Source organism: Sus scrofa, chromosome 1 (assembly GCF_054392235.1).
Source record: "Sus scrofa isolate SSC_HxYL_T2T_F1_AM1 chromosome 1, Sscrofa_HxYL_maternal_Yorkshire_Landrace_v2.0, whole genome shotgun sequence".
In the NCBI taxonomy this organism is placed as follows: domain Eukaryota; kingdom Metazoa; phylum Chordata; class Mammalia; order Artiodactyla; family Suidae; genus Sus; species Sus scrofa.
Window position 1 is genome coordinate 278,638,312 of NC_139383.1, and position 23,539 is coordinate 278,661,850.

General features: G+C 44.2%; 1 protein-coding gene and 1 long non-coding RNA gene across 5 annotated transcripts in view; one reads left to right on the forward strand and one right to left on the reverse strand.

The window, feature by feature from the left end:
- The window catches only part of PSMB7 (proteasome 20S subunit beta 7), a 63,130-nt gene that overhangs the window by 30,684 nt on the left and 8,907 nt on the right, over window positions 1-23,539 (reverse strand). The window contains exons 5-6 of one of the 4 annotated variants that reach the window (XR_014836885.1): window positions 20,956-21,634; window positions 17,392-19,262 (exon numbers count right to left, since the gene is read on the reverse strand). Coding sequence is in view for 1 of the 4 variants with exons in the window: in NM_001097476.2 (NP_001090945.1) it covers window positions 21,519-21,634 (116 nt within the window). In the remaining 3 variants the exon portion in view is untranslated. 4 annotated transcript variants of the gene reach the window in all.
- On the forward strand, window positions 1,112-10,948 carry LOC146407264 (uncharacterized). The gene is made up of 2 exons (XR_014827847.1): window positions 1,112-4,442; window positions 8,256-10,948. It is a non-coding gene; the product is annotated as an uncharacterized LOC146407264 (long non-coding RNA).

Genomic DNA, 23,539 nt, shown 5'->3' on the forward strand with positions numbered 1-23,539 from the left:
TGACTAGGACAGATACTCCTGTGAGGGAATATTGCTGCGGCTGAGGATCATTACCTTCGCAGCACCGGATACATCACATCTAAAGCAGTGGGAAGCGACGAGGGGAGATGGCATTACAGGCAATGACTATTCATTCAGGCTTTGGGAGCAAAAAGGCAACCCCATTTTCCCTCCTCACAGTTTTTTCTCCTTAAAAGGGGGGGGGCTAAAAAGATATTAAAAGCCCTTTGGAAAGGAGACAGAAATTAAACAGACATAATACCAGTGCACCCAAATAAGACCAGATATATATATATATACACAAATTCACCAAAATCAAACCTCGGGATTTCACAGCATATGTATCCTAGAAAGTCTGAATTTAGAGTCAAAGTCCACCAATGTTTTGTGAGCCACACACTCAAGAGTTTGAGGGCTCAAGGGGGAAAAGAAACCTAAGTTTCTGTTTTAAGGCACGGGTGAGAACCAGCCTCGGACTTTGGACTTCATAATAAAAAAACGAACTGGTTTTGCGTGTAAAACAAAGGAAGCTCTGTCATAAAGAAACAAGAAAATTGCAAATAAGGGAAAGCCAGGAAAAAGATACAAAATGCTCCTGCAGAGAAACCATCAGCTGGCTTGCCTTTTCTCAACCTGGTCCAAGATACCTCTCTGTGAAGAGCCCAGGGGTAAAAACACCAGAGGCCAGAAAGACACCTTATAAAAGGTCAGGGGAAGGCAGCAATTCACCCAACACCAACAACTTGGTGGAAAACTGTAATCAATTACTGAAAAAGGGAAAACCTGACTTACCTTAAAGCCATCTTTCCCTAAAGATCACTAGCCCTGTATTTCCTCCTAGGTCATCCTTTTTTTGGCAGTTTCACAGTAAATTAATTTTACTCTTATTTTTCCTAGGCACATATATTTCCTTCTGCTTAGCTTCCTCCTAAATTTTATGAAAGGTATTTCCCTCCCCAAACAATAATTCTTCTTTATCGAAAGCTTTTTCCTTCAGAAACAATGCTGCAGGCAGAATTTCTTTAAGTAGAAATACATACTAAATCTAAACTCTTAGTACAAAGTGTCTATCTAATGTAGCGATGCTTCTCTTGTTATCAGAGACAGTGACTTTTTTTTTTTTTTTTTAAGGATCTGGAAGGTGTAGGAGAGGTAAACAAAGAAAGGACACAGGAGTCCGTATTACATTATATTTCTGCTTCCCCTTTTACCTCACAACCCCCAACACACTCCAACTTGCACGCACGCACATGCACAGTGTCGAGGAGTTTTCTGGAAAACAAGAGCTTGCTAAACTGCCGGATTCTGCTTCCCCTGAGATCAAAGATAAGTGGACTCCAATAAACTTAAAAAAAGGGAAATTCAACATTGAAAACAATTTTTTTTTTGTCTTTTTGCCATTTCTTGGGCCACTCCCACGGCACATGGAGGTTCCCAGGCTAGGGGTCTAAATGGAGCTGTAGCCACTGGCCTACACCAAAGCCACAGCAACACGGGATCCAAGCTGCGTCTGCAGCCTACTCCACCGTTCATGGCAACGCCGGATCCTTAACCCACTGAGCAAGGGCAGGGATCAAACCTGCAACCTCATGGTTCCTAGGCGGATTCGTTACCACTGAGCAATGAGAACTCCTGAAAACAATTTCTAAATCACTTGCAAATTAGCTCCTGCTCCTAGCTTTTTAGGAAAGGAGGACTTTGGCGCCCCCTTTTCAGAAATACACAGAAGTGCTAGGAAATGAAGTCCAACTGACTTTGTCAACAGGTTTCTAGTAAACTCCGAATGTGTGTCTATTATTTAGAAAAGCAAAGTCAGAATTTCAAATATGACTGCAATCATCTAAAATGGCATGAGAACAAGACGCCAATCCTCACATAATTTCAAGGCAATGTAACCGGGGAAAGGAAAAAGGAGGTGGCCCAATGAAGAGAAAAAAGACGGTAAACTCAATGAGACAGGAATTTTTAAAATAATTCCATTCAAGTTTCCCAGATTGTCCCAATGCCACTTAAAACTATATACAATAAATCACAAAATTCTGAGTTATTACAAGCAGCCATGTCACTCACAAAACATTTAAATACCATATCCCATTTTCCCCATATACCAAATTTAGGCTTTCTTCAGCCATTTCATTATTTCAGCATTAACCTACTAATCTGGCACTCATACCCCAAACCAAGGCAGAAATCCTCTGAAGGAACATTTACCCTGATTTTTTATTCCAAAGACAAGGCCACCTTAGACTGAATGGTCTGGCTTCCCATTAAAGAATAAACAGAAGAGACAGGGGCCGCTGTTTTCAACAGCAGGCAGGTCAGGGGAAGGAAATGGGTATCAGAGGGAAGAGACTTCCCACAAAGGCAGGATGAGCTCCAGGAGCAAGGAGTATGAGGCCTGCCCTCAAAGAATTTCTCTCATAGCAGAGAGGAGGCAGCCAAGGGGGAGGAAGGAGAGCATTCTGCCTGAGCACCCACCAAGGTCACGCATCATACGTTATGTCATTCATGTCTAGGATTAGAGGACTAACAAGCACAGGGCAGGATTCCCGTCTCAGGTGTGACCCTATGTCACTCTCTCAAGCAGAAAGTTCTATAGGCCACAATAAAGTTCAGAGCAGACATGCATGACCTTCCATGACAGGTCTCTGGTCCCTCGGTCTCTCTTCCTCCCCAATATACACACACCTGACATTTTACCTACACCAAACTAACAATAATTTCCTAAATGCCCAGGCCATCTCCAGCCTAACCCACCTTGGCACATGCTACTACCTTTGCCCTCCTGACAGTCCACAGGAATCCTAGTCACCTGTCGAACTCCAGCTGACTTCCTCCCAGAAGCCTTCCTTGACCACTGCACCCCCACGAGAGCTGATCGCTCTCCCTGCCAACTTGCCCATCCTTCACATCTGCATCCCCCATAGCCAGCAGGCTCTGGCACAGAGCAAAGCACTGAATGAACAGGGCTGATGTGAGTACACCTGACCAAACGTAGGAGCTGGGAAAACTGAGCTGGCCCTGAAGGAGTGACAATAGCAGTAAAAGCCTTGGTAAAGTATAAGAGAACATTTATTGCCTAACTTACCACACCAGGCTGAATAGAGGACAAACTCAAATGTAAAGGAAGTTCAATTTTCAGAAAGGAGAAAGGCTTGAAACCCACGAAACCATATCCTATTTATATACGTCCTAGTCTGGTCTGAACTCTATGGTATCACAGGAGTGAAATGCCCTTGTTAGATTTCTGCACTTTTCTACCAAAGCTCTGTCTCATCAGTAGTTTCCAGGTAGCTGCTCCTTAGCAACCTCCACCAAGTCTGCCTTTTTCAGCCCACCCACAGTTCCTGAGTTGCCAGTGTTGCTCCCAGAACAAAGCTCTTTAAAACAGAAAAACGAGGTACAATTCGGTGACCAGCATTTAGAGACGGCTGAGCAAGATGCTGTCATGGCTACCAAGTTACCCTCTGACTCACCTCTGCATCCACTGCCTCCCCCAAGCTCACTCCCGCCATCCACACATATCTGCTGCTCAACCACCAGCAACTCCCAAACCACCCAGCAGCCAGACTGGCAAGAGACAGGGATGGGGGACGGGTACTCAACCCAGCCCTCTTTCCGCCACGGGGCCCAGAAACTGCTCTGCCCTCCCCTATCCACTGCAGCCACCTGGGAGGGCACCACCTCACCCTGGCTGTCCAGGTTTAGTGCTCATTAAAAGAATTCAACAGACAGCCCCGTGAGTCCCGGAAAGCACGGTCTGCTCCCCATCTCTGACTGCCAGGGCCTGACTCACCCACAGCCCTTCAAGATGACTCTGAGGGGCACCCACACTGGGGACAAGGGGGGACGCAGGCCCAAACACCACAAAAGCCACATCTCCAGGCATTCCTAAAATGAACTGTCTTATTAATGACAGACCACCGGCTAAAAAAAAAAAAAAAGACTAACACCTGTAACAAATGTAAAATGTAAGCCCTGAAACTCAGAAAAATATGTGCAACATGCAGGTCATTAATAACTAAAAAGAGCTCAGAGATAAATAACACCAATACACCAACAGGGAAAAAGGACACAGCAGTTTACAAAAAACAAACAAAAAAAAAACAGGCAGAGCTGAGACATGTATACATTTAGAAACAATGTTCAAATTCACTAGTCATCAAAGAAATACAAATTGAAACTAAACAGCCATTAATTTCTGCTGTGGCACAGTGGGTGAAGGATCTGGCGGTTGTCTCTACCACAGCTAAGACAGCTGCCAAGATGTGAGTTTGACGCCCAGCCTGGTACAATGGCGGGTGACTGGCAGAGGTTGCAGCTGTGGCTCAGATTCAATCTCTAGCCTGGGAACTTCCTTATGCCTTGACTGGGGCAAAAAAGGAAACAGTGGAGTTCCTGTCGTGGCGCAGTGGTTAGTGAAACCGACTAGGAACCATGAGGTTGTGGGTTCGGTCCCTGCCCTTGCTCAGTGGGTTAGGGATCCGGTGTTGCCGTGAGCTGTGGTGTAGGTTGCAGATGCGGCTAGGATCCTGCGTTGCTGTGGCTCTGGCGTAGGCCGGTGGCTACAGCTCCGATTGGACCCCTAGCCTGGGAACCTCCATATGCTGCGGGAGCGGCCCTAGAAAAGGCAAAGAGACCAAAAAAATAAAAAAAAAGGAAATAGCCATTTTTTTCTTGGCTTTTAGATTAGCACCCAGTGCTGACAACGATATAGTAAAAAAGGGCAATTTAATACTCCTGTAGCAGCACAGATGGATAGAACTTTTTTAATGGGCAGTTTAGAAATACCAATCAGAAAGCACAAAGCTATACAAACACACAAGCCAGCAATTCTACTGCTAGAGCGATATTCTAAAGAAATAAATAGATTAGTGTCCAAATTACATTATGATCATTGTTTCAATTAGGAAAAAAAACAAAAATAACAACAACAAAGAAAAAACCCTGGAGGTAGATGTAAAGATCCAGCACCAACAATCAGGAGATACGGAGAATAAATACTGTATATATGGTCATTAAACGTGACTCTTTTGGGGGGGGGGGCAAAGAAAGACGTCCATGATATAATATATGCTGAGGGAAAACCATGTTCCAAAGCAAAATTAACAGCTATGCTTATACACTACATATTGCACAAATCTGGAAGAAAGTTTTTTTAAACTACTCTTATTTGTAGGTGGTGCTATATATTGTTTTACCTGTGTTTTCTTTTCTTTGAAGATCATGCATTATTTACAATTTTTTAAGATATACACTTGGAGGAGTTCCCATCACGGCACAGAGGAAACAAATCCGACTAGGAACCATGAGGTTGTGGGTTTGATCCCTGGCCTTGCTCAGTGGGTCAAGGATCCGGCATTGCCATGAGCTGTGGTATAGGTCGCAGACGCGGCTTGGAGCCTGCGTTGCCATGGCCTATGCGGGCAGCTGTAGCTCCGATTAGACCCCTAGCCTGGGAATCTCCACATGCTGTGGGTGCAGCTCTAAAAAGGAAAAAAAAAAAAAAAAAAAAAAGATAATATACACTTGGAGAAAATAAGAATTCAACATTGTGAAGGGATTGGGGGGCGGGGGGAGACTAAGACCCTGCCAGCCACCACAGTCTTGCTGTGTAAGAGCAGCAGCAAGGAGCTTATTCCTGAAATCTGTATACAGGGGCCAGAAGGTCAATCCACACATGAGTCAACAGTCCCAAGGAACAACAGCCATCAATTATCACAAATAAATACACCATGTCTCTCTACCACCTTAGAAGGGCTTCCTTAGGACAGGCACCAAAAATTTTTTAAAAGAAGTAAAATAACCTTAACAATGAAGTCCTTTGAGCCTGTCAGCACCAAGCCCAATCTCGCCTATCCAGAAGTCTACTCTGTGGCAACAAATTATTGAAAAGACCACACAAGAGACAGAGTCCACATGGAGTTTATAAAATTTCAAAGCACAGTCACATGAGTTCTGTTTGCTCTTCAGACACAGCAGGTAAATGCAGTCCCATTCATAGAAGGAGAAGATTCCATCTTGGAGATAAAGAACTTGTCCAGATCACACAGCTGCTAAGACGTACATCTGGGAATGTCAGCCCTGATCATCCCAAATTTTAAGAGTCCAGCACTGCTTCTGTTGCATGTGCTGCCTCTTTAACTACAAAGGTAAACACTTGAAATCAAGATTAGCAAGCAAGCATGGAAGCAGCTCTATTTTCTTAACTCCCCACCTCTCAAAAGCATGCTTTCTAACTTACTTTTTGCTCACATTTCAGCAGAACAGTTTCCACACATCTGGACACAGTTAATTTGTGCCGTTTTGCTTAGAAATTCAAATGAGACTGGGATTTTAGTTAAACACTTTAAATGACTAAACAGACGTCATTCACTGTTCAGCAATGCCATTCAAGTATCCAAGTATTTATTTATTTTTTATTTATTTATTTTGTCTTTTTTTTGCCTTTTCTAGGGCCCTCCCATGGCATGTGGAGGCTCCGAGGCTAGGGGCCGAATCGGAGCCATAGCCGCCAACCTACGCCAGAGCCACAGCAACACGGGATCCGAGCTGCGTCTGCAATCTACACCACAGCTCACAGCAACGCCTGATCCTTAACCCACTGAGCAAGGCCAGGGATCGAACCCACAACCCCATGGTTCCCAGTCGGATTCGCCAACCACTGAGCCACAACGGGAACTCCTCCAAGTATTTATTTTTTAATAGCCCACTCAATAAAATAAAACAGTGAACAGTCTCCATTTTCTAAACCCTCTGAGGGTGTTTTTGATTTTAGTTTATCAACATTAGCGTTAGTTGTTCAATTTGAACCTAACTTCTCAAAACAATTCAGGACAAAATTTGAAATGTATCAAGAAAAATTTACTAAGATACTGCTTTTACTTGCTCTATATTTAAAAAACACCTGTATTAATAAGGCTTATTTTTTTTAAACATGAAACATGTTATTTTTATATGTCAGAGTTCACTAAAGTATGCAATCAAACCTAGCAATTCTAGAATATCTACGTTATCAGACAAGCTGAAGAAACTATAAAAGACAAATCATTTTCTAAAACCCACTGCTCTAAGTCACACTCTAGGAAGGGCCCGAAAGCCAGCAGGTAGAAATTCACTTTTTCTAATAAGGTCTAGGCTTACAAATTCTCAGACTGGGGACAAGAAAATATTTATTCAGTCTTTTCGGTCCAGGACCCTAAATCCTGGTGTAAAATTTCCTCATTTTACAGATAAAGAAACCTGGCATGGCTAATTCAAAGGCAATAAGGGGGACCAAGATCCCAACTTAGGTCTTGTGGCTCTTTAGCCCATGCACCTTTCCGAAGGACAACTTTCCACTCATTCCTTCAAACAAACCATCCCAAGTGCCCACCGCGATGTACAGATGCACAGGATGAGGCACGGCGCTGTTTCCTCTGTTTTCTCACAGCACATCACTCAGGCCCTCTGAGCCCTCAAGGCTGCCACGCTGCTCCAGGAGGCACCACCACATCAAGCACAAGGTGAATGATGCCCCCAGAAAGTGCAGAACAGCAGCCCTACTGCCCTGGCTACCTCCCTGCACAAAGGGGAGGACGATACATCTTCCCGTGTCCCGTTTCTCATTTGCAGGGTAAAGGCTTCAGCCTCCTAGACCTTCCGGAATACCAAAGAGCAGATTCAAACATCTGCTAATCAGGGAAATAAAGGCACGAAGAAACAAAGGAGGAGCAATCAAGCAACAGCATCAAAGCGGGATCCTGGTTCCTCCTCCTTTTTTTTTTTGTCTTTTTGCCATTTCTTGGGCCGCTCCCACAGCCTACGGAGGTTCCCAGGCTAGGGGTCCAATTGGAGCTATAGCCGCCGGCCTACGCCAGAACCACAGCAACGCAGGATCCGAGCCACATCTGCAACTACACCACAGCTCACGGCAACACCGGATCCTTAACCCACTGAGCAAGACCAGGGATCAAACCCACAACCTCATGGTTCCTAGTTGGATTTGTTAACCACTGAGCCACTGGTTCCTCCTTAAAGGATATACAAAACCGTATCTTTGAGTTCTGCAGAAACTAAGGCCCTCACACTAACAGAGAATGGTAACCTCAGGCTGAGTGCAAGATCCCTAGAACATCACCCTGTTACTTCACCATCAACTAATCAGAAGAAAGTCACATGCCCCGAAGCCCTCACACCAAATTTTGCCTATAAAAAACTGTCCCTGGAGTTCCCATTGTGGCACAGCAGAAACGAATCCAACTAGGAACTATGAGATTGCAAGTTCGCTCCCTGGCCTTGCTCAGTGGGTTAAAGATCCCAGGTTGCTGTGGCTGTGGTGTAGGCTGGCAGCTGTAGCTCTGATTAGACCCCTAGCCTGGGAACCTCCATATGCCTTGGGTGTGGCCCTAAAAAGCAAAAAACAAAAAACAAAAAACAAAACCCTCTGCCTGAAAACCATCAGGGAGTTCAGAGTTTCAGAGCACAAGTTTCCTCTGCATGGCACTGCAACGTACCTCTCTCTGCTCCAGACTCTGACGTTTTGGTCTGGTCTGTGCTTCAGGCACACAAACTTGTGTTCAGTAACAGGTCCCAGTCCTCCAGGGGCTCTTTTATACAATCATTCTCAACAAGTCTCAGGGTTGGCAGCTTTAATAGAAATAGAGGTCCTTAAAATTTCTTTTCTCAAAGTCATGAAGTTCTGAGAGGCAGCAGGAAATGGATTTCTACTGCTTTTTCCCCAAATCAATTTAACCAGATCTTTTCAGGAAAGGAGCTGCTCCTTCTGCTAAGGAGTGGTCCATCTTAACCACCCAAGGACCTGTTTGCCACCGTGGACTGCCAAGGTGTAAGACGTATGCAGCGATAAAAGAGTAACACAGAGAACTTTCTCATCCATCAGTGTCCACTCTCCCTGACAGAGTGCTTACTCACAATTGCTCATTGTTAGTCAACTGGCCACTCGTCCTGGACAAAAATCTGGTTTCTCCTCAGACCCAAGGACAGGGATCATTTTTCACTCTGCTCCCGTCTACAGGGCCTGGTCTCCTGGTGTTAGTGTGGACTCTGGAGGCCAACACTGCCAATGTGTGAACAGCTGATTTATGAAAAGAAAACAAATGTTGGTGCCGGGGGACCCCATCTAGCCACTAGAGAGCAGTGGAACTCCTCTCGGGCTCGGAAAACTCCGACACCGACTGGAAATGGTTTAATTGTATGCACGCATTTCATTATAAGTCTTGGTTGGCCAAGAGCTTCTAGGCAAGGCAGGCTAAGCAATGAGACAATCTTGCATGGGTTGCTGAAATCCAGATTTGTCCTTTGTCAGCATAAACACTTTAATTTGATGTTTTCACTCCTGAGTAAGCACCGAGTATTACATTTAAACCCCTCGTGAGGGGAAAGAATGCCTCCTTTTCATCAGCAAATGTACCTCAATGTCAGAGTCTAGCTTTTATTCCCAGTGAATAAAAACAAAATAGTCCATTTAATTTGCTAAGAAATAGATTTTTAAACATTTTAAAATGTTTCTGAAGACATTTTCATTCAGAAACTAACTTCTCAAAAAATGCAGATCCTTTTCTAAATGTAATATAGTCAAAAAGGAGTTAAATTTTACTCTAAGTAAATAATCTAAAACACCACTGGAAGGGAACAGGGATTTTTTCTTATAATTGTAAATGCAACATCTCCTTGACCTGACAGGTTACAAACACTTATTCTTAAGAAATGACTAACATTTGGAGCATCTAGGCCTAAAAGTAAAAGCTGTGTTTTATTAATGTATTTTATGAAATGCCACAAGATAGGAGGACAGAAAACTATTCTCTTTCAAACATAAGAGTCACCTAACACCATGTTTGGAGGATAAGATGGAAGATGAAAAATGCCTCTTAATCAGTCTCCCACAATCATCAGGCCCCTCGAGGAACCTAGCTCTCCCTGGGCCCTCTGTGGAGCATGTGCGCACACTTCTCTCTGCTGCTGCAGGATCAAGGCAATCTGAGCTGACAGGTCTTTCAAAAGCACCCTTTTTTTGTTGTTGTTATTTTAGGGCTGCACCCAAGGCATATGGAGGTTCCCAAGCTAGGGGTCCAATTGGATCTGTAGCTGCCGGCCTACGCCATAGCCACAGCCATGCAACGCAGGATCCGAGCCTAGTCTGCAACCTACACCACAGCTCACGGCAGCGCCGGATCCTTAACTCTCTGAGCAAGGCCAGGGACTGCACCCACATCCTCATGGATCCCAGCTGGGCTCGTTAACCGCTGAGCCACAAAGGGAACTCCTCAAAGGCACCCTTTATTCTGGTCCACATTTCAAAATAACTTCCCAAATTGCAAGCTAATCCACTTTGCAGGCCTTTTCCAGGTTTTCCTGTCCCTCAACCCTCAAGGACAAAGGATCACAGAGTTTAAAATTTATAAAAAACACATCTGGTCTTAATTTTAAGTAAAGGTTTATCTTGTCCACAGAGCCTATATGCAAGCAATACATCCTACTTACTGAAAAAAATATACAAAAGCACTGCTACATATAGTTTTTCACTTTATTCATCTGTGGACTAGATAGTATTATCTCCTTTTATAGACAGGGGGAAAAAAAACAACAAAAAAAAACTAAGACCAGAGAGGTAAAGGAATCTAAACAAAACCACACAGCTAACAATGCTAGATCTGGCTGCCAGCAAATTCTTAGTTCTACGACCACCATATGAAAAGTCTTCTGATGCATAAAACGACTCTCCAGTTGGTTATGTCCAATAAGAAAGCACAAGACTGGAGTTCTCTTGTGGCTCAACGGGTTAAGGATCCGGCATTGTCACTGCAACAGGTCGGGTTCGATCCCTGGCCTAGGAATTTCTGCATGCCAAGAGTATAGCCAAAAAAGAGGAAAAAAAAAGAAGAAGAAAGTAAAAGATTTTCAAGCAGTAAAGCACTAGGTTACGAGAATCAAGAATATAAAGGCACTTTCGGAGTTCCCGTCGTGGCGCAGTGGTTAACGAATCCGACTAGGAACCATGAGGTTGCGGGTTCGGTCCCTGCCCTTGCTCAGTGGGTTGACGATCCGGCGTTGCCGTGAGCTGTGGTGTGGGTCGCAGACGTGGCTCGGATCCCGCGTTGCTGTGGCTCTGGCGTGGGCCGGTGGCTGCAGCTCTGATTCGACCCCTAGCCTGGGGGCCTCCATGTGCCGCGGGAGCAGCCCAGGAAATAGCAACAACAACAACAAAAAAAGACGGAAGACAAAAAAAAAAAAAAAAAAAAAAAGAATATAAAGGCACTTTCGGAGCTCCCGTCGTGGCTCAGTGGTTAATGAACCCAACTAGCATCCATGAGGATGAGGGTTCAATCTCTGGCCTTGCTCAGTGGGTTAAGGATCTGGGGTTGCCGTGAGCTGTGGTGTAAGTCAAAAATGTGGCTTGGATCCTGAGTTTCTGTGGCTCTTGTGCAGGCCGGTGACTACAGCTCGATTAGACCCCTAGCCTGGGAATTTCCATGTGCGGCGGGTGCAGCCCTAAAAAGACCAAAAAAAAAAAAAAAAAGAAAAAAGAATATAAAGGCACTTATTTTGCCCCCACCCAGCACATGGAAGTTCCCAGGCCGGGGATCAAACCCTTGCCAAAGCAGTGACCCAAGCTGTTGCAATGACAACACTGGATCCTCAATCACAATAGAGCTCCTAAAGGCACATTTTGTAGTAAAGTCAATTCTGAAACAAAAGCAGGTGAAGAGGAACTAACTGACCCACTCTCTGAAATAGGGTTTAAAGCAAAGGACTAGAAACTATGTGCACTGCATTTAACTTCCAAAACATACTCCTGGCAAGGACTTTTCCTCAGTTGTAGATTAAGGATTGAGCTCAAGTCAGAAAAGACTTCACGGTAAAATGTCAGAACAGAAAAAAAAAAAAAAAAAAAAAAAAAAAAAAAACAGGAGGAAGAAGACCCTAGCATGAATTCAATATCTCACCAGTTTATCTACAAGAGAAGCATTTAATATTTCTTACAGAGAATCAAGAACAAAGTCCACTCTAATTAGAACAGATTAAGAATTGGCAAGGGCTGGCTCTATTACATTCCCTGAAACAACACGATGAATGGCGGAAGTAAATATTTTCTCATTTCCTAACATAACGGCACCATCTATTGGCTTGGTACCACCTTTGCAACAACCAGTAATCAGTATGTGCAATCCAACTTTCATGGGCTTTTGGTTCCCAGTTGCTTTATTCCTGGCATTCCATAGTGGTATAAATTTTAAGATACAAAATCCATGCATCGCACATTTTAAATCTTCTGAAATTCATCTTATTTATACTAATCAAAGCAGGGGAACCTGCCAGAGAAATCTTAGTACACAGAACTGCACACACAGAATGTGTCAGCACTGAAATTATCAAAACACCATGCACCAAACATCTACGATGTTCTACACACAAAGATTTTTACATGTGGTATCTCTCTTAATCATTGCACATTTCCCATGGAACAGATGCGCTAACCCCCATTCTCCTGAAAGAGAAATCAACGCTCACAGTCAAACAGCTAATACATGCTGGACTTAGATCTGAACCAGCCTGACTGCAAAGACCAGCTCTTTTCAGCACCCACCCTACCTCAAAAATTAAAAAATGAAGCCAGAGCAACATACACCCAGGGAAAAAGCACACGGTGTTTCACAGAGTGTGTTCACACACCTGACAACGCAGCCTCTCAATGACCTTGTGATCTTCAGGTAAAAAAAGAAAACAAAACAAAACAAAAAAACACTGTTTCTTTTTAGAAATGAGGGATTTGAGGCTCAGAGAGTTTAGGTGGTCAAGCAGGGCTGGGACTGAGGCCAGGGCTTCTCTCTCTTTCTCTAGGCGTCCAGGTTAATACATCAGGTGGTTACAAAAGAGCCGGCTCTGGATGGACAAAGCTTCCACCAGAACGGGGTTCCCACCACTGCACGGCCCCTGACCCACAGAGAGCAGGGGTGGAGACTCAAGCTAGTTCTGATGGAGACACATACTTGGAGAACCCCGCACACAGTCTCCCAGCCCACCCCGGTCAGGAAAGAGAATTTCCCGCAAAAGCAGAGCGACGAGGTCGTGCGCCCTTTGCGAAGACTTTTTACATGCACTTATGAACCAAACAGAGTGCTGTTCAGTTCACACCTGATTTCAGAGTTGGAAATGGACGTGGAAGAAATACTTGCCACCTTGTAGCACACTAATTTGATCCAGCTCAGAAAAATTTTTAAATCAAGTCATGCGGAGCTAACAAAATGTCTGCACAAAGGTTGTACTTTAGTATAAAAAATATGGAGAAAATGGCAGGTCTGAATTCCCTACTGATGTTCCCAAGTTCCAACTTAATTCTGAGACAAGTCTTTGCCCACAAGGTGAGATGCCTGGTATGTTTACTACTCTGTCCCGAATCTTTCTAATTGCTAGGGGGCTCTGTAAACTGGGACTTAAGAGGTACATTCCAGTAATTAGGAGATTGTATAACCAGTTTATCTGGAGATAGAGTTTTACCTGGACGGCCCTGACAATGACCCTAAGCCTTCCCTAATGGTGCATATCAATGTTTATTCCTTAAGTTAGTATTCCTAAATTGTCCAAGGGCCTCATTGCCAGGAATGTCGTGCTTGAAATTTCATTCATATTAATTCTCTGTGTGAATAAGTGGGCAAAATAAAAATTTTATATACATTGCCAATGCTGCTACAAGGAACACTGCCAAACTAATAGCAAAAGATGGTCCCTAAGCTTCTCCTGACACTACTTCAGTTTGCCTAATAAAGAAAAGCTGGCAAGTTAAAAGAATAAGCTAATTAATCTGAGAATTAAAAGAGCCCACATTTTGTCTATTAAAAAAAAAAAAAAAAAAACCTCATAACCCTTTTCCCTTTCTTAATAAATGAAACTCAGAGCCTTGCCCGGCTTTGTGCCATCACGCTAATCCATCACTTGCAGCCTCCAGCAAATTATTTTCTTAAAAAAGAAATAATTAAATGAAACCTAAGGGGTTCTTCTTTTTTGAGAATGGACCAAATCACATTTGGTCTGGGCTACATGCCGCACACGAGTCACAGCAATAACAAAGTCAAGGGGGGAGAGCCACAGGGCGAGACCGCGCACCTCTCTGCGCCTCAATTCCCTCACCCCTAAGATGGGATGATAGTCCCCACCGCACCTCGGTGCAGATCAGACCAGTAAAGCACCGCACGACAGCTGCTGGTGCTGCAGCTAGAAAGCTGCTCAAAAGACGAATGCTGCTGTCATTATGGTCAACATCCCATCCGCAAGGAGGTTTTAGGACAGAAGCCATCTGAGGGCCACACCAGGAGGAGTGTGATACATTCCTCTCTCAAGCAAACCGTCAGGAAGCCAAGCCCTCAGCGAGGAGGCCCCTGGCCCCCTGTGCTCAAGGAGCTGTGCCAGCAGGTTAGAGATGCGCAAGACAAGACAGGTGTCTTCAATTCTATGTAAATTAAGAGTAGCCTTCGGGCACCTGGCTAATGGCCAACACAGGCCCATGGGTAGACAAAATTTAGACACCCTTGTCTTATGGGTAATTTGTAGCTTCCAGCTCTTACTGTCAAATCACTCAAGGGAAAAAAAAAAAAAAAAGATTCATTACAAAGTTTTGTTTTTATTTCTCATACTAAAAAACTCCTAATTGCACTAAAACATGAGAATTTACATGAAATATTCATTTTCTCACTTGCGCCACACTTAAAGTCTCAATCCCACAGGGAATGTGAATGTTCTGGGCCCATTTCAGTTCCGAGGGCCTCTATTTTATCTATAGTTGGAGGTTGGGTTTGTAGTTCACCCAAAATAAGTCACCTGAATTAGAACAAAAACCACCAAATGTTGGCACTTCTCAGGTTCTCTCTCAATATCCAGCTCTCCCCACACACACCGCCACCACCACCCTGGACAAAAATTTAAAAAAAAAAGGGGGCGGGGGGAAGAAAAGCCACCTCCAGCACGGGAAGCCAGAACTCCTTCATGGGGAAGAAAGGCAGCCCAGCACAACTCCCACCACTGGGAGAGAGGCATCAAGCCCTGCTCCCAAGTGAACAATGGCTAAAAGAAACTCAAAGAATGACAGAGACAAAACCAGGGCAGCACAAAAACTGTATTTTACTTCACATTCTCTGATAAAAGGGCTCCTCTTCACAACAGACTTAGATTAGAAAGAAACAAAACACAAAAATCGTGTTGTCTTCAGGAGGCAGAACTGTGTATAATTTTCTAAAATCTCCTTTGATACTATAAAGCTATTTCAGTAAATACTGTTTTTAACATGCAGGAGAGAAAATCTGCACAAAGAGCAGTCAAAAATATGCCAAACAAATAAGTGCCCCTCGGGAATTTGTATAAATATTTTTAGAATTCAGAAGCAAGGCTTAATAACTTAACAAAGTAACATCTGTAAGATGATAAAAATCAAAGCAGCTGCGATGAGCTAGGGCTTGCTTGAGCTGAAAGACAAGGGTTCAAATCCCAGCTTTGCCACTTACAGGCACAGCAGTAACAGGCAGGTTACTAAACTAAGTTCCAGGTTTCTCATCAATAAAATGGCAAGGACAGCATCCCTTGCATAGAATTTCCATTGAAAATAATGTGACAGCACCAGCAAACACTGCCAAATTTGTTTTAAATGTAAAATAATTCTAAGCTTTTTTTAAAAAAAAAAAAGGACCTATCACATATACAATGCTTTGTGCTGTTCTCTTATGGCTCAACTGGGGGTCACACAAATGGAACACAATCACACAATCTAAACCAACTCTGTTCCACAGGTATTGTAAACTGCTGGATCACAAACAATAAACAGCAGTTTAGGTTTCACATATTTTTTGGCACAAGCAAGTTAGGAAAATCAGAAAATTAATTCACCTTCAAAAATACCCTGAGTCACAAAGGACTCCGTGAATCTCTGGGAGTGAGACACAGATTGTACTGATAGAGATCTCAGATTTGTGGAGGGGCAGAAAGGACAAGGGCTGGGGAAAGCAGAATGTGGACAAGGCTGAAATCCTAGAATCAAGTTTCACACCAAATGCCCGGAGAGGGACTTGCTAACAGCCTGAGGCGGTCACGAGGGAATGGCTTCTGGGCTAGACCTTGGATGACAAGTAGGAACACTCCAGGCAGAAAACACAGTTCTGAAGGGAGGCAGCTCGGCAGGAGTGGGGTGTGAAAGCCAGTTCAGGGGAGGGCGACAGGCCTGTTGCCACAGAGCCTAGGGTACAGGAGAAGGAGGAACTGAAATGGAGAAAAGGGTCTCAGAGCTGGACCAAGAGGGAGGTGACCCCAGTGCAAGAGCTACTGCAACAGTGCGCTCAAGAGCTACTGCAACAGTGCGCTCAAGAGCCAGGGAGGAACTGGCACTGGGGAAGACGACAGGGGAGGACGGATCAGAGACCCGGGCTGAGTGCCCTCTGACGACCAGGACACCCCTATGCCAATGGGCCCATCCACACCTCAACATTTCTGGCCAGGTGCAATGTCCCTCTCTGCCTCCTGACTCCCCCCATGCCAATCCCCCTTCCCACAGCTGTCAGGCGGCTGCAACAAGTGAGTCTTAGCCTATCACCCTGGCTTGAAAACAGTAGGTGGGAACCTCCAGAACAAAAGCAAACAACTCTGCCTGTATCACCCGGGCTCTCTCAGCCTAGCTTTCCAGTCTTGCCTCTGCTCCACCCACCTGAACATCCATACACCTTCGTCCCTCTATGTCGTTGCTTCTGCTGTGCCCCCAGCACGGAACACTGCCCCCACCCACTAGACTTGCCTCCCCCATTCAGCAAACTCTGGCCTTTCAGGTCCTTGGTCCTTGTGCACCACAGGGCCTGAAAAGTCTTCCTTTGGGGGTAGGGAGTAGGGTGGCAAATGCCCACTTATCATCAGCTTAAGTGTTACTTTTTCCCATCTTTCACCTCCCAGACTGGCAAGAATGCCCAGTGGAGGTGAGGTTGTAAGAGAAAGGCATTCTCATGTTCTCTTGGCAGAATATAAACCAGTGCAATCTTTTTGGAGGGCAATTTGGCAACAGCTCTCAAAAGGTAAGACACACTGTACGGCTAGTCATTTGTCACTTTGGGGGACTGCCCAGTGGCTACACTTCCTTTCTACGTCTGGGGAAGCCCACCACCTTATGAATGGATGTGGGAGTTTCATCAATCATCCCCAGTCAAGCACCCACCCTTCCATATAAGGAACTGACAGGGAAGGCAATGGCAGGAAGACTCAGTTCCAGGAGAGGTGGGTGGCCTGAGCAGCAGAGCGAGCAGCAAGCCAGGGCCCTGCTCCAGTTCGGCCAGCAGCATTCTGCCCTGTCCGCAGCATTATTTCTATGCTGCTCTTGGCTTCACACCCAGTCTTGCCCTACCAGTTATTCAGTGAGCCACCTACTTTTTTTTTTTTTTTTTTAAGTCCTCCTTTCCTAAATCATCCAACGATTCTCTTGCCTGCAACAGAGAATTCCAAGCAATCCACACACACACACACACCCTAACCCAGAATTTCCACTACTAGGAATTTATCTGATGTACTTACATAAGTACACCAAAATCTGAAAACTAAAATACTCATCAACAGAATGGGTCACTAAATCATGATACACTCATATAATGTAATACTATGAAGGTTATACTATAGATTTGATATTGATCTACAAGTACTGATACAAAAACTTTTTCGAGAGTTCCCGTGGAGGCGCAGTGGAAACGAGCCGGACTAGTATCCGTGAGGACACAGGTTCAATCCCTGGGCTCGCTTAGTGGGTTAAGGATTCAGTGTTGCCATAAGCTGTGGTGTAAGTCACAGACACAACTCAGATCCCATGTGGCTGTGGCTGTCAAAGAGGCTGGCAGCTGTAGCTCCAATTCAACCCCTAGCATGGGAACCTCCGTATGCCATAGGTGTAGCTCTAAAAAGACCCCCCCCCCAAAAAAAAGGCATTCCCGTCGTGGCTCGGTGTTTAACATCCCACTAGGATCCATGAGGATGCGGGTTTGATCCCTGGCCTTGCTCAGTGGGTTAAGGATCCAGCGTTGCCGTGAGCTGTGGTGTAGGTCACAGACGAGGCTCAGATCTTGAGTTGCTGTGGCTGTGGTGTAGGCCGGCAGCTACAGCTCCAATTGGACCCCTAGCCTGGGAACTTCCATATGTCACGAGTGCAGCCCCCAAAAGACAAAAAGCAAAAAATAAAAATAAAAAAATAAAAGATAATGTTCTCATGTCACTTGCCCATGAAGGACTTTCCCAATACCCATTATCCATATACTCCTTCCTGCTATTTCTCTTATTACTGTCCTTTCCCTCCAGGGCACTTAGCACAGTGCATTCTTTTAGACTGATGTGTATTGTTTAATTCCTGTCTCCCTCATGAGGCTCTCGTCTCTGAGGACAGGCACTATGCTGTCCACTATATTCCCTGTGCCTAGCACGGGCCCTAGCACATAGAAGATGCTAAATAAATGAGAAATGAATAAAGTAACTTATCCTTCCTTCAAGACTCAGCTCAGAGGAAGTGAATGAAGGGTTTCCTGAAATCTTTCAGTTTAGTTGTGATCCCTTTTACCTTGGGCCTCCACTGGCCTTTGTACCTGCTGCCCTTGTCAGTTTATACATCTGTCTCCACCGTTACAGTGTGAATGTGCAGAAGCCAAGGATCCGGACATTCACCTCTATCTGTAGAGTTTGCTACGGTACTTTTACACAAAAGGCACAAAAGAAACAGCTAATAAATGAACACATGAACAGTCAAACTAAACCTCAAAGCAACAATTTACTTGTGTATTAAAATCAAGTGTTACTGAGTCTTGCTCATCTTAATCTTCCTAACCTTTCATGGAAGCAAAACCAGACTGCGTAGAGCGCTGATTTCTAAACAGAAGTGCGCTATGAACTCAAAGCTGTGGAGCCATCACCCTGGACTAACACTGGACTTGGAGGGAAGCAAGACCACTGTCCCCCAGGGCAGAGCACAAAGCAGAGGTATAGGAATGAAACACCAGACACAAATCTGCTTTACTCACTTTGAGCAACTTTTCCTAAATTCAGGATAATACTAAGGCAAATTACTACCATTTGAAAGCAAAAAAGGAGTTCCCATGGTGGTGCAATGGTTAACAAATCCGACTAGGAACCATGAGGTTGCAGGTTCAATTCCTGGCCTTGCTCATTGGGTTAAGGATCGGGCATTGCCGTGAGCTGTGGTGTAGGTCGCAGATGTGGCTCAGACCTGCCGTCGCTGTGGCTATGGTGTAGGCCAGCAGCTACAGCTCCAATTTGACCCCTAGCCTGGGAACCTCTGTATGCCATGGGAGTGGCCCTAAAAAGACAAAAGACAAAAATAAAGAAATAAAGTTAAATTTCCTGATTTTGATGATTTTTACCAAGGTAATACAAGAGAATATCCTAAAGGGTTTAGAGGTGGAGGGTTATGGTATCTGCTATTTACTCTTAAATTGTTCCACATACAAAAATTTAATAACATATGAGAGAGCAAGCAAAAATGTGGTAAAATGTTAACAATCAATATACATGAGTAAAGGGTACATAAGACTGTTCATTGTACATTACTGCTACTTTCCTGCAAATACGAAATTTTTTAAGTTAAAAAAGGAATATTAACTACTTGAGAAAAGGCCATTCCGCCTTTACTCCTATTTAAAGACATCAGATGGGAAGACATAAAAACTGTACTTTCAGGAGTTCTCTTGTGGTACAATGGGTTAGGGATCTGGTATTGTTACTGCAGCGGCCTGGGTCACTGCTGTGGCACAGGTTTAATCCCTGGCCCAGAAACTTTCGCATGCTGCAGCTGCGACCAAAAAGCAAAGCAAAACAAACAAAAAGCAGTACTTTGATGGAGATAACAAATACAGTGGAACAAAGCAATTCAGAACAATTCTAAAATTACTATATATTCATTTTAAAACAATTTTTCTCCATATGGCATCTAGGGGAAATCATTCTCACAAACAGGGAACATCTGCTGTACACAACTCTCCGAAGAAGCTTGTGTATTACATGGAATGGTGTCACGAAGTCTCCAACCAGCAATTTCCAAACTATTCAAGGCAGCGGTTATTCCTGGCTCTGCAGAGCCAAGATCCCAAGACAAAAAATGTAAGAGGTAGAGAGCTCCTGCTGTGGTGCAGCAGGTTAAGGACCTGGCATTGCTGTGGCGGTGGCAGAGGTCACAGCTGCAGCTGGGACCTGATCACTGGCCTGGGAACTTCCATGTGCTGTGGGTGCAGCCAAAAATAAAAAAGGTAAGCAATAGCTGGAAAAAGGCCACCTACACATGACCTGTTTGAATTTCTGGACATAAACAACTTCACCCAGAAACTTAACACGGAAGTTAAACTTGAAAGTATCAATTCTTCTCAATTTAATTTTATCACTTTTTTTGGTCATTTAAAAAATACTCTTATCTAGCATTTAGAGCTAAAATACAAAGGTACAAGGCGGATCTAAAAAGCACAACGACTACTTTTAGGCCAGGCGCTGGACCAGGAGCTTAATATACATTATTTCTAACCATTATACCAGGGGATGTATGGTGGGTATGACTGATGCCATTTCGTAGGTGAAGCAATCAAGGTTCAGAGAGGAAGTAAATGCCCAGGATCTCTCAGAGATAAAGCGGTAAAGAGGGACTCCAGTCCCTCTAGTCAGGTCCCTCCGGTCACTCTAGCTTAAAAAAAAAAACCTCTGCATGTACCAGGCCTGCTTGCACAGTGAGGCTCCTCTCTAGCCTTCCCTCTGCCACTCAAACCTCACCTTCTTCATGAGCCTACCTTGACCTTCCTGTTCAGCACCACAATCTGCCTTCCAGCCCCCACACTCTCAAGTCCTCTTACGTGGGCATTAATTTTTTTTTTTTTTAGGGCCGCACCTGTGGCACATGGAGGTTCCCAGGCTAGGGGTCGAACTGGAGCTGCAGCTGCCCGCCTACACCACAGCTCACAGCAACGCTGGGTCCTTAACCCACTGAACGAGGCCGGGGATCCAATCCACATCCTCATGGATACTAGTCAGATTCGTTTCCGCTGAGCCATGGATGGGAACTCCCATGTTTAATTTTTTATTTTGAGATAACTGTAAATTCACACACAGATGAAAGAAATAATACAAATTTTTAATACACCCTCGCCTCAGTTTCCCCCAAAGTTAGTACTTTGCGTAACTGTAGTATAGGATCACCTGCATTCGTTTTTCCTCCTAGGATTTATCACTTTCTAACATATTATAAATGTATTTATAATAGTTGTTATTGTCTGCCAACCCCCACTAAAGTACAAACTCCTTGTAGACAAGAATCTCTGTTAACTAAATGTTGTTCACAGCTGTATCCCATGCAGAGAACAGGGCCTAATTCCTAGGAGGAACTCAGTCAGTATTTGCAGAAGGAATCAAAGCAGTGTATTGCACTGCTTCTGCTAGCCCGAAATAGACTAGATCTCTAAGAGACCACTGCGCTAAATAAAGAGGATGCTCAAACAGTAGGGAAATGTTACACTCACCCATGGTGACATAAGGCAACTTATCAGTTGATCCGTGAGGATAGATGCTGTAGAGGTGAGGTCCAGTAACATCTACTCCCCCCAAAACTAGGGCTGCACCAATGTAACCTTGATACCTGGTGATCAGAGCATGCATAAGAAAAAAAAAATGAGTCTACATTGCATCACGATAACTTAACCAAAAGCTGTATGAGAAGTCAGACAACAGAAAGCTTTTCTTACATTACTACTGCTTCACTAAGGAGTTACTGTTCTGATGGGAAAAAAAATAGGAAATGGAGCAAACACACTTGAACATCTACTATTCGCCAATAAAAAGTGTAAATCGTGTGAGGCACTCCAAGTACTTTATATCATCTTCATCTCACAGCCTCCTTTAAAAGAGGCCACTACAATCTCCCTGTAGAGAAGAGAAAACCAACCCAAAGACACCCAGAACTCACAGAGCCAAGCCTGGCTTACCCCAAGAGGATCAGTACCCTCCCGTCATACCTCTTTGTGGGTTAGCAGATAAGGTCCCTTCCAAGTCAACAATGAGGAGTTGCTAAACCAAAGCTGTTCACATTATTAACCTCACCATAAACTCACAGGAAAATGGCTAGTATCGTCAAAACACCTTTCCCTCGAGTAAATCCACCAAATTATGACAGATATGAATCTAGAGGTATTTGTTCCTTTGGATCTTCTACTTGGTGGGTTTTCCACTTCTATACATTGATTTCCCTGTATTTGGTTCAATTTTTTACCAGTAGAACTGCTATGCTAGATAAACAGGCTGGATCTAAAGTTCTCCACTGTGAGCCTTCAGCTTTGGGGGAAGAAAAATGAAACCAATCCATGGTGAATTTGCCTGATGATGTAATCATTAAAACTGATATAAATAAATTAACACAAGAACCAAAGTCATAATTTTAGATTGTCTGACACAAAAGCTACCCATCAGGAAGTACTTCAGATCAAGTCCAGTAATTCCCACGTCCCCTGATTACCAATTAATTACTTCAAATCTTTCATTTACAAGTGAAAAAATAAAGAGCAGGAAAGGATTTTAAAAGCAGCCTTAAGAGAGAACAGAGGCCCAGAAGAGGGAAGAAAGTGGTCCTAGGCCACATGAGCCAGCAGCAGGGTCAAGCCTAGATCCCTCAGCTAAGAAGCCAGAATCACCAGGCCCACCACTCCCACCCTAGTCCAATGCCTGATCCACTACACCAACTGCCTGCCAAACAGATTGTTCAGATTAAATCAGTAATTACCAGTTAATTCCGTTCCAAGCTAAAACATAATCTCTGTTTAATGCCTTCAAAAGAGTCTGGGGGAGTTCCCTTCGTGGCTCAGCAGTTAACAAACCCAACTGGGATCCATGAGGATGCGGGTTCTATCCCTGGCCTCACTCAGTGGGCTGGGGATCCAGCATTGCTGTGAGCCGTGGTACAGATCACAGACACGGCTTGGATCGCATGTAGCTGTGACTGTGGTGTAGGCCAGCAGCTGCAGCTCCAATTCAACCCCTAGCCTGGGAACTTCCATACGCTGCAGGTGCAGCCCTAAAAAGGAAAGAGTCAGACATTTTTGGCAAGTTAACGAAATCCTTAAAAACTGACCCAGAAATTCTTCTTCCAGGAAACTAATTCTAAGATATAAGAAGACAAATGTGAAGAAATGAATGCACGAGAATGTTTGATGCAGTAACTGTTCAATGTTAGCCAATAAAGCTATACAGCAGAACACTACCCAATCATTTACTACCATGCTACATTGTTCATACACTATTGATAGTAGTACAACTTAGTGCAATTCTTCTCAAGGACAATTTTGACAATATGCATCAAAATGTTAAATGTGCGTATCTCTGACCCAGCAATTCCACTTCTAGAAATTTATTTTAGAATACAGTCTAGGACTTCCCATCATGGCAACTAGGAACCATGAGGTTGCAGGTTCGATCCCTGGCCTCACTCAGCAGGTTAAGGATCTGGCGTTGCAGTGAGCTGTGGTGTAGATGGCAGACACGGCTCAGGTCT